At 55.0% G+C, this 10,945-nt stretch overlaps 1 protein-coding gene across 1 annotated transcript; it reads left to right on the forward strand.

The window, feature by feature from the left end:
• Positions 1-5,411: 5,411 nt before the first annotated feature.
• Positions 5,412-10,400, forward strand: En1 (engrailed homeobox 1). The gene is made up of 2 exons (XM_042257913.2): positions 5,412-6,333; positions 9,262-10,400. Exons 1-2 carry the CDS (start codon positions 5,412-5,414, stop codon positions 9,576-9,578), a joined length of 1,239 nt encoding a protein of 412 aa, XP_042113847.2. The 3' UTR covers positions 9,579-10,400.
• The last annotated feature ends 545 nt before the right edge of the window (positions 10,401-10,945 follow it).

The raw sequence follows: 10,945 nt of genomic DNA on the forward strand, positions 1-10,945 counted from the left end.
AGCGTTCCCAGGGACCGAGAAAGCGGGACGGGGAAACTCAGGGCCCAAGAAGGCCCTTTGGTAGGAACGTAAGGAAATCGCAACAACCCCCAACCCCCATTTCTCACAGCCAAGGGAATGGTGTGTGTGTGTGTGTGTGTGTGTGTGTGTGTGTGTGTGTGTGTGTGTGTGTGTGTGTTAGAGAGAGAAAGAATGTTTCCAGAATAAAAGGTCTCCACAGTCGGGGAGGGAAGAAATACATCCAAATACTGGAGTGTTCTAAGGTGACAACCCAACCCACAAGCTTTTTCTGGGGCCTTCTAGGAAAACAGATTGGGGGGTGGGGTTTCATGCACAGAGGTGGTAAAAGAAAAGGGGAAATTATTATCTCAAAGCCGTTCCCACACCCAGGACTTTCCTGAGGCTTACAAACAAAAACTGCCATCCTCAATGCGTGGGTCAACTAAGCAATGTATTTTTCTGAGGTTCGGGACCAAAGCCTGCACCCAGCTCGCTGACTTCCCCCACCCCTTTGATGGCCTCTCCCCGTACCACTTCCTGCTTCTAACAAAATTCCTGAAGATCCTTAACCAATACCCAAGGACTCCCCCTCCAGCACCCACCCACCCCCATATTGTTATACCCTCCAAATGAAGACCCAAGCCCCGAGCGCTAATTGAATTAGTCTATTGAAAAGACTGTCAGGTACAATCACTCGGCCAGAGGCCTCACATTTCCCAAGGTCTATAGGCTTTGGGGACCTGCAATGTATAGTCTGACCTTCTGGCTCATGATAATACCCGCACTTGTAGCAGAAATCTCCTCGTATTCACTCTCAACAAAACCGCTGGTCACCCAGTCCCCGTAGGAAGGCTGCACGCTATTGTGCTGGGACAACTCATTCATGTCCCGCACGGCGAGGCCCCACCGCCATCTCCTCTACACTGGAAATGGGATTACCACCGTGTGCCGGCAACACCACCTACTGCAGGCCCACGGAGCTCACTTCTGAGTGAAGAGGGGTGGCTTTCGCACCTCCACCCCCCATCCACTTCTGAGGGGGGAGCTGGAGGGAACCTTCAGGTTGTCTCTGCCCTCACAAAATCCAAAATTCTTCAGAAACCCCTCAATGACAGGAGATCTATCCCCTTCCGAAATGTCACACACAGTGAACGCTCAGCAAACATACTTCTTAGTGGGCACCAGTGGGGCTGACTTGGGTCCCAGGCATTTGAGGGTCTCCTGTCCCCTGCACAGTTACACACCAACACGTAAGCAGTGCTTTTGCAGACTGGGTCTCCCCATGAGTGGCTCTCACCTACATGGGTGAAGAGACGCAAAGACAAGGAGTTAGCTGTTTGGTTGTTGTTTACTAGATTTGAAACAAACTTTCTTAGTTTCTCCCCTTAGAAAACTCAAGTCTTCCCTTTGTCTGATCTCATATTTCTCGGCAGCGCCCCCCCCCCCACACTCCTCAGGCCCATATGCAACTCTTCCCTCTAGCCAGATGTCTTTTGCATGGAAGTCAGAGTTGAGCATCAAGGACTGGAGGATGCTTAGGGACCGGAGATGGTTGGAAGGCATGGGGTCTCCTTATTCCGTGTATCATGGTTCCCAGCCCAGGGGGCTGCTTTTGGGGTCGGAGGGCTATCAACACTCCCATACATTTTGGCCTTTGAAACTAAACAAAATCTTTTTCTTTGCCCTGTTTTCCCCCCTCCGAGTTCACTTAGGCTGGGTATGAAAAGGTGGCAGTGAGGACGGTCAGTCTTTTGGGGTGATAAAGCCCAGTCCTTAGCCCTTCTGCACAAGTAACTACCCAGCTTAAAACTGTAAGGCAATGGAAGAACATGCTGATCTCCACTAGTTCCTGTACTTGGGACCCTGGAGCTGGTGGCTTTTGGAGAAAAGGGCTGCATTCCATTCCGGTTCGGTACCCACACTGCCTTACCTGTCTGCCTTCCTGGCCTGGGCATCTATCCAGTGGCAAGACATCCCTTAACTACCCAAAGCAGAAGAGAGTATCTTGAAAAAACGCAAGGACTCCAATGCAGTCACACTGGCATGCATCTCTGCACACAGACACCAAGCCCCTTTACCCAGATACTTGAACACACCACTCACCCTGCCCCTGCTGTGGTTCCTCACCCACATGCCAGCCCTGGGCTCGGAGTTCTCTGGACCCCCTCACACAAGTGTCTCAGCCAATATTTGCTCACTCAGCCTGCACACACCTCACGCCAAGGACGTCAGCACAGGCACATTAGTTAGTTCCCAACAGTAGATTCAGTTTTAGGAGGGAGAGGAGGGCGTGGAGCCTGGGTGGGGGTCGCGGAGCTCGGGCGACAAGTCTAAAGGAGCATCCGTCCGGGGCTGGATCTGGGGGGTGGAGTGGGGGGTGGGGACAAGCCAGTGCGCTGCAGAGGAGCTTCGCCTAATCCAGCCGGAGCTCGTGGGCCGCGGGTGCATTTATCATCCTATTACTGTAACAAATCCGAGCTCTACTACATGAAAGGTAAAATGAATTACCGACGTTAAGCCGTCAATAAAGTCATTTCTGTAAATGGTGTCTCCAAAGGGCCGCCGCATTATTCAGCTGGCTTTATCAGCTGGCTGGAAATTACGTACAGGACCGGGCCGCGCGGCGCGCGGGGCCGCTCACTTTGATTAAACGTCTTGCCAGCGCTATGTGACAGAGCTTTTGACCAGGGTTTTATTCACAGGCCTGTGATGAACGCCAAGCTGATCAGGCGGAATGAAGAGTAATTAAAACCTATAAATTATCTTCCGCAGCCCTTCTCACGGCGTCTCCTGCAGGCGAGATAAGGCGTCGAGACCCTATTTACGGCGCTGAAAGGGACCGCGGCGCACAAAAGCTACGCGGCTAAATAGGATATTGATAGTGTCCTAATTAGAATTTAATTAAGTACCCACGGTCGCTTGCGGGATAAAGATTTCAATTTTGCGAACTTAAATATAAATAAAAATCCCACCTCTATTTCGGGGGGAAGGAACTAGGGCAACTGGAGATTTCGGGGAGCCCTTGGGTTAGAAACAGAAGGGAACCCACGAGACGGTATAGTGGATCTGGAGTGGCTTCAGGAAGTTCGGGAGACCGAGGTGGCCCCAGAGATGCACTCTGGAGAGGTTCTCGCCATCAGGCCTCAGCACAGTACGTTTTGGAAACTCGGCCCCGGGAAATCGGGAGATTCTCGGTTGAGCCGAGATGCAGCTTGGAATACGAATTCCCGGCTTCTTCCTGTCTCCGGGACAAACTTCGCCTCACTGCCCGGTTGGACTTGTGGGTTCGGTTGTATATATATATTTTTTTAACTGGGGGTATAGAGTTTAACGCTATTGTCCCAAAGAGATAGACAGAAACTAGATAGATCGCCATTGGGGATGGCGATCAGGGAAGCGTAGTAGGTGGGGAAGGCCTCCTTTGCAGGCGCTCAAGTCGTCTTGGACCAAAGGCTTCCGCAGTCTATTCGTCTGCCGACCCTCCAAAACCGCTCGAAGGCAGATCACTCCCTGCGCCTAGCTCCCTTCACTCCCTAGCCTTGGTTATGGAAAACTTTTGAAGCACTTTCGCTTGGAAAAAGAGAAAATGCCCAGAATATAGGACCGTAGGAGCCGCTGGAGGCGAGAATACTCGGGGCTCCCGTCCCAAGTCGAGTTCTGTGAATTCAGCTATCCTAGAATTGGGGTAACCCTTTGTCCATGGTCTTCAGTCTGCCAAGGCAAACGTTTGAAGTGGTTTTGTTGGTTTGACTTTTTTTTTTTTTTTTAAACTTAGCAGGGAAAATCTAACACAGAGATTTCCCTGAACTTGAAACTCAAACCCAGGCCTTGCAAGGAGGCACAACATGTCGCCGAGCTCAGGGGCTCTCTGGAGACAATTCTACCGGGCTATGACAACCCGAACTCCCCGCAGCCCAGGAAGGATCGGGCGGCAGGCGTTGGGGCTCTTGCGTGGCCTCCGGGCATGGCTCCACGGCCGGCGTCTAGGCAGCTCGCTGGTGTTGATGATCCAGACGGAGAAGGGTATGGCTGCGGATCTCTCGGCAACAGCGTGGCTAGGCAGTGACGCAAACCAGCAGTGCCAGCAAGGTGTAGCAGGCCGCTTAGGTTTGCAATTAGTGGAAAACAAACTGCCTCTCTGAAAGTAGCCAACACGAAGTTTTTTGTTTCATGCCCGATATCTTGCTTTCATTCCTTCACACACACACACACACACACACACACACACACACACACACACACAGAGAGAGAGAGAGAGAGAGAGAGAGGGGGGGGGGGATGAGCTAAATGTTTCGGGCGTGCGCGGGAGGTGGGGGGGGGGTGCATAGTAACCCAAGTCCCTGCCGCCTGTCGCTGTCCCCAGCGCTCACGAACCCATAATCCTGTATTCCTCCAACAAGTTGTGGAGTTGCTTCTCTTATCTGCCTACATTCCAAATTCTAGTTCTCTTGGATATCTTCGTGCCCTCTTCAGTCCGGATCTGAAGAAGGGGGAGGGGTGTGGGCACAGATGGGGGCAGGGCGGGAGGACGTACCGGGCCCGAGCCTCTGCACCCCCTCTCCACCCACGGCCGCCGCCCCCGGATTATTTATCCGCAAAGTCCCGCGCGCACTCATTGGACCGAGCCCTGAGTGTCAGCGCGAGTCGCGGCTCGCCATTGGTCCCGCACACGTGCGGCCCTGACTCACGTGCTTCCGGTTTGAAGGCAAAAAGTGTGCCTGGGTGATTTTTTTTTTTTTTTAAGCGAGAGAGTTTGTGCAAAGATCCGAGCTGTCAGAGATTTCAGGGGGGAAAAAAGGAGCCCGGCACTGGCGGAGACGCACTCTCCCTGCAAAAAGCAAAGGCGATTAAAGGCGCTGCCAGCCTCGCGCTCTGGGCACAGCTGAGCATGAAACTGGGGAAGTCAAACCCCTCACTACTGCCTAGGAAGATGGGTAGACTTTAAAGACTATTTTTTCCCTTTAAGAAAAAAAAATCTCGGAGCTTTAAAAAAAATCCTTTTTCTTCTTTTTTTTTTTCTTTTCTGCCCCCCTCTTTTTTGGGGCTGTGGTTTACTCCCCCATTAAGACCAATCACTGAAATCTGGTTGCTGAAAGAAAAAAAAAAAAAAGAGAGAGAGAAAAGAAAAGAAAAGGAAAGGAAAAAATAGCCAAGTGTCTTCTCTGTATCTGGATGTCTACAAATTAGAGAGAGGGAAAGAGCGAGATCTGCTCCACCAGAGCGGGCGAGAGCCAGGCCAGACGCCCGGCTTTCTTTTTTGCCTCCTGCACCCGCCCTGTGCCTTCGCTGAGGCTTCGCCTTGACTCCTTCCTCTCCGCGCACCCCCACGGGCCCGCTGGCAAAGTGGGGTGGGGAGCGAGGCGCGGGGGGCGGGGGCCGGCGCGGCGGCCAGGGCTGCCGGGCGGCCGAGCATGGAAGAACAGCAGCCGGAGCCTAAAAGTCAGCGCGACTCGGGCCTCGGCGCGGTGGCAGCGGCGGCGGCGGTGGTGGCGGCGGCGGCCCCGGGCGGCCTCAGCCTGAACCTTAGCCCGGGAGCCAGCGGCAGCAGCGGCAGCGATGGAGACAGCGTGCCCGTGTCCCCGCAGCCCGCGCCCCCGTCGCCGCCGGCGGCGCCCTGCCTGCCGCCCCTAGCCCATCACCCGCACCTCCCCCCGCACCCCCCGCCCCCGCCGCCGCCGCCGCCGCCACCGCCGCCGCCACCGCAGCATCTCGCGGCGCCTCCTCACCAGCCGCAGCCCGCGGCCCAGCTGCACCGCACCACCAACTTTTTCATCGATAACATCCTAAGGCCCGATTTCGGTTGCAAAAAGGAACAGCCCCTGCCGCAGCTCCTGGTGGCGGCGGCTGCAGCCGGAGGAGGCTCAGGAGGAGGAGGAGGAAGCCGCGTGGAGCGTGACCGAGGCCAGACTGGTGCAGGTAGAGACCCTGTCCACTCGCTGGGCACGCGAGCTTCGGGCGCTGCCTCGCTCTTGTGCGCCCCGGATGCGAACTGTGGCCCACCCGACGGCTCCCAGCCGGCCACCGCCGTCAGCGCGGGAGCATCCAAAGCCGGGAACCCGGCTGCTGCGGCGGCGGCGGCTGCAGCGGCGGCGGCGGCGGCAGCGGTAGCGGCCGCGGCGGCGGCGGCATCGAAGCCCTCGGACAGCAGCGGCGGCAGTGGAGGCGGCGCAGGGAGTCCCGGAGCGCAGGGCGCCAAGTTCCCGGAACACAACCCCGCGATCCTCCTCATGGGCTCCGCTAACGGTGGGCCGGTGGTCAAGACAGACTCGCAGCAGCCTCTGGTTTGGCCCGCCTGGGTCTACTGCACACGCTACTCCGACCGTCCGTCCTCTGGTGAGTACCCCAGCCACAGTGTGCCTCTGTCTCTGGCCGGGGGCCCTGCCCCAGGACTCCAGCCCCGCTTCCGGAGAGAGGAAACCCAGCTTGTAAGGCTCTCCCTTCACATCGGACTTCTCCTCTAGCCCCAGGTCCCAGTCACAGTGGAACGTGCGCCCGATTCTGCCATGCTGGCCTTTCCCACCACTCGGGAAGTTACAGCTTCTGGCAAGCACAGGAGGTTCCAGTTTCTGTCCTTTGGTTCTCCGAACTCTGAGCCCTGAGGTCTTTGTTTTATGTTTATTATCTTTAAGAAAGATACGTAATTACTCGTTGATTTATTTTTTTGGGAAAGGTTGCTTTGAGCTGGCGGGGAGATGGGCCTAGAGACTTAAATCTGCAACCTACCATCTTAGTCCTGTCAGGGCCAGGTTTGGCATGGGAACTCGACCATAGAAATCATCTTTGCCGCGTGTTCATAACAACCACTATAGATATTATTCTGTGGAGAGTCAATTTACATAAAGACAGATACGGGGAGACAAAGAGAAAGAGAGAGAAAAGCTCCATCCCTTGCGCCCAGCCGGGGTATGGTGAGTCAACCCGCGTGGGTAGAATGCAGAGCCAGCCTGTAGCCAGAAAGGTGAGCAGTCACTGCTCGCTGGAGCTGGCAGGCCGTGGGAGAGGGAAACAAGCAGGCCAGAGTCAGGTTTGAAAGCTGGAATATGGGCAAGAAAACCAGCGTTTCCCCGGCAGGGCTCCCCTGACCCTTCGGCCTTGGCTTCTTCCTTTCACTGTCTCCTTCGCAAACCTGCCGGTCAGTGGCTATCTACTAGTCTTAGGGCAATTCTCTGCTTTCGTTTCGTGTGCTAGAAGCACATGAGAGGCTAAGACCTACCTAGGGACAACTGGGGGACCCTGAAAGAGGAGGCTCAGGCCTGCGGCCCCTTGCACGGACCAGGACTTCCCGTGAGGCCAGCGCGGCCCGCAAGGAGAGCAGCATGGGCTTGGGTCCACGGTCAGCACTGAGCCCGCCAGGGGGCCGGGCAAAAGGTAGCCACAGGCGCCTCTCCGCATGCTGGTCTCTTGCAAGCGTGCTGCTTCGGGCCGGGTACGGATCGATGCGCGCTATCAGCCCCCGCCATCTCGAGCCCCGTTATTGACACGTCGGGCTCCCTGAACCTCCGAAAAGCTGCTTTGATTGACTCGCCTGATGGATAGAGTGATTGAGCTGTCAGGCTGAGTGGGTCGGGCCGGCCAGGAGGCTACGATTTTATTACAAGTGTCCGTGCCTCTGCACACACGCACACAACAACAACACTACAACATGCTCCGGACGCACCTCCCGCAGCGGAGTCTCCTGGAGGATGCGCACATTTCTTGGGCAATCTCTGCCTGCTTGGTTCATCTAAATCCCAGTCCTGCTCAGGAGCAGGCCTTGTCTTTGTTCGATGCTCCTTTCCGTTTTATAGATCAGAGAAGGCAGGAACCAGATATTTCTATTCGAAAGGCAGTTCCTGGAGATGAGTGACTACCTAGACATGATTCCTACAGTCAGTTAGGCCTGGACTCCTCTTGACAAACAGCTAGTGAGCCTAGGTGCTGGTCTGCTGCAGGATCCAGTAGCCCACTTTATCCAGGGGTCATTAGGTTTGGAGACGCCAGCAAAGACCCTCCTTTCAGATAGTTTTAGGTAATAACAGGATCGGCAGGGACTTCCCATGAGTCCATAGGCCTCCATGACTATCACTGAAGCCAGCAGCTCAATGCCAGCATCCCAACAAGAATGCCAAGAAGCAGGCTTCAACCCTCCAGGCAGCCTCAATCTCTCTGCCTTGTTCTCCCTGCCTTTCCCAGGCTGGACCCCACAGCAACCTTTCACGTTAGCGCCTGAGAGACTTCATCTTGGAGAGTGTTCTTAAAGGCCTTCCTACACGTTCATTTCGGAGTGACAGCACATGTACCCACTGTGATTGCCTCTTGGTCCTTGTTTTTCTTATGGGTGGGGACGACAAGGCAAGGGTCATCCCGATCTCCCATTTATTTGTGTTACTTCAGGACTTTTGCACCCCGAAATTGGAGCACGCAGATGGAGACAAGAGATAACAGGGCCGTTCTCCTGTCCCCAGCCCTGCCTGCCCCTATGCAGAGGGGTCAGAAGGGTCCTGCTTTTCTTCTTGGCATCGACTGAGAAGCTAACTAGAATGTCCCAGGCAGGGCTTAAGCTCATAGACTAGACGCTGCAGCCCCATTAGGGAAGGGGCAGGCAGTGCCATGCCTTCTTCCAGAAGGAGCTTCCTTCAAGTCAATCAGAAAGGAAAGAAGGCAGAAAAAGCCTCCAGCTTCTCTGGAGCTGGGTGATCTCAGCTTCCCAGGCCTCTCTGGGGTCCATGGCGAGAATAGATAGGGGCTTTGCACAGGCCTGCTTGTATATGGGTGTGTGTGTAGCTTCCTGAGAATGAAGTGGGAAGGAACCAAAACAGCCCAGCCATTCTCCACAGGGCCGGCCTTCACCGCTGCATTTTATTACGGGGCTAGGAAACCATTCCTGTCTAAGTCTAGGTTATTCCGGTTGGGACCCCGAAGCTCACTCTAGCCTGCGTTCCTTTCTTTTTGGGCCTTCTTGGCTGGGAAGCACTGGGAGCTAGGTCTGGTAGCTTTCTTGAATTGGGGTGTGGGGTGCCCCCTGCAATCCCCGTCCGTGTTCTTCTTTGGCTTCTGAATCCCTCCTGCAAGGGGGTGGGTAGAGATCTCAATAGCTTAGAGAGGAGCTCTTCGGTGGAGGTAGCTGGGACCCAGCAGCGGGCCTCCACAATCTCCCCCGGAAGCTCGGGACCCCTGCGGTGGGCTCCACACAGCAGTCCTCAAGGCTTACTCTGCCTTCTCCTCCTTCCTCTGCTCCCGGCCCCCTTCCTCCCCTCCCCGGCCCTGTCCGCCCCGCTGCAGGTCCGCGCACTAGGAAGCTAAAGAAGAAAAAGAACGAGAAGGAAGACAAGCGGCCGCGGACGGCGTTCACGGCAGAGCAGCTGCAGAGACTCAAGGCGGAGTTCCAGGCAAACCGCTACATCACGGAGCAGCGGAGACAGACCCTGGCCCAGGAGCTCAGCCTGAACGAGTCCCAGATCAAGATCTGGTTCCAAAACAAGCGTGCCAAGATCAAGAAAGCCACGGGCATCAAGAACGGCCTGGCGCTGCACCTCATGGCCCAAGGATTGTACAACCACTCTACCACCACGGTCCAGGACAAAGACGAAAGCGAGTAGCTGTGGCCAGCCCGGGCCCGCGGTCCAAGCGCCCCGGTGCCACCTCCTGGCTCCGCGGGGCTACCGCTTCACCGGCCCCATGCCGCCATGCAGAGACGATCGCTAAGGAGGGAGGCATCAACCGGGAAGACAGAGAAAGCAAGCGAGAGAAAGCAATCCTCTGAGTGGACGTTCACATTGGAATGAAACGGTTTTTGAAACGGGAGAAAGACTCGGACAGGTGCTATGGGGGAAAAAAAAAAGATCTATTCTCTAACTCACAGTATCAGACGAAACTGCGAATTCCTTAAAGCTCTATCTAGCCAAACTGCTTACGACCGTGTATATATTTAATTTCAGGTAAGGAAAACAAATATGTGTAGCGATCTCTATTTGCTGGACATTTTTATTAATCTCATTTATTATTATTGTTATAATTATTATAATTATTATAATTATTTTATCCCTTCTCCCCACCTTGCTGCCCCCCCCCCAGCCCGGTTTCGTTTTCGTTGCTTTTATCTTTTGACTGTTTTTGCTTCTCTGGGTACCTCCCGCCCCCCAACGCCGGCCCTGGTTTCTCTGGGACTTTTCTTTGTGTGCGTGTGAGTGTGTTTCCTTGCGTGTCTGCCCTTCGACTCTCCTCTACCCTCCCAGGATTCTTCCACCGGTCTTGTCTGTCCTCCCAAACCCTGTTCCTTTTCTGGTGACTCCTTGAGAAATACAACCCCACAGACTGCGAGACTGAACCGCCGCTACAAGCCAAAGATTTTATTATGTTCAGAAACCTGTAGTCTGAAATAAAATGTTCACTGTGTTCATGAGTTGCTGACTGCCCTCTTCTTTGTGGGGTTGTGGGAGAGCTTGTCCAGGCACTGTGTGGCTACCACTCTGGCTGCACAGGGTGGGTGCAGAGCCCTGGGAATCTCAGGACAGGCCCTAAGCATCACCACCCAACGAATACCAGGGTGAAGGAGTGTGTGGCACAGATTTGCTTTGGCCTTTTTCTGTTCCTGGATGCATTCTAGGGGACCCAAATGCCAGAAGGTCCAGTCCTACACTTCCCTGCCCCCAGCGGCTCCAGCTGGCTCCCTAAGCTCGTCCAGGATCAGCCAACTGAGTCCCCCTGCTCAACCTGCTTCCATACACCAAAAGGCACCCTTGCTCTCCCTTGCTCCTCCTGGCTTTTTTCTTCCTCCCTTTGTTTTTTTCCCCCCCTACCAAAGGCTAGAGGCCTTATCAGGGCCTGCAAGGGTGGCAGACTGTCTGTGGAGCTGCCCAGCTTTGGCCCAAGGTCTCTGCAGCCTGGGCTTCACATCTTCCTTTGGGCATGGGACTCCCCTTGGCAGATGGTTGCTCTGGTGTGATACACAGGACTTCACTGGGCA

Source organism: Peromyscus maniculatus, chromosome 11 (assembly GCF_049852395.1).
Source record: "Peromyscus maniculatus bairdii isolate BWxNUB_F1_BW_parent chromosome 11, HU_Pman_BW_mat_3.1, whole genome shotgun sequence".
Lineage (NCBI taxonomy): Eukaryota > Metazoa > Chordata > Mammalia > Rodentia > Cricetidae > Peromyscus > Peromyscus maniculatus.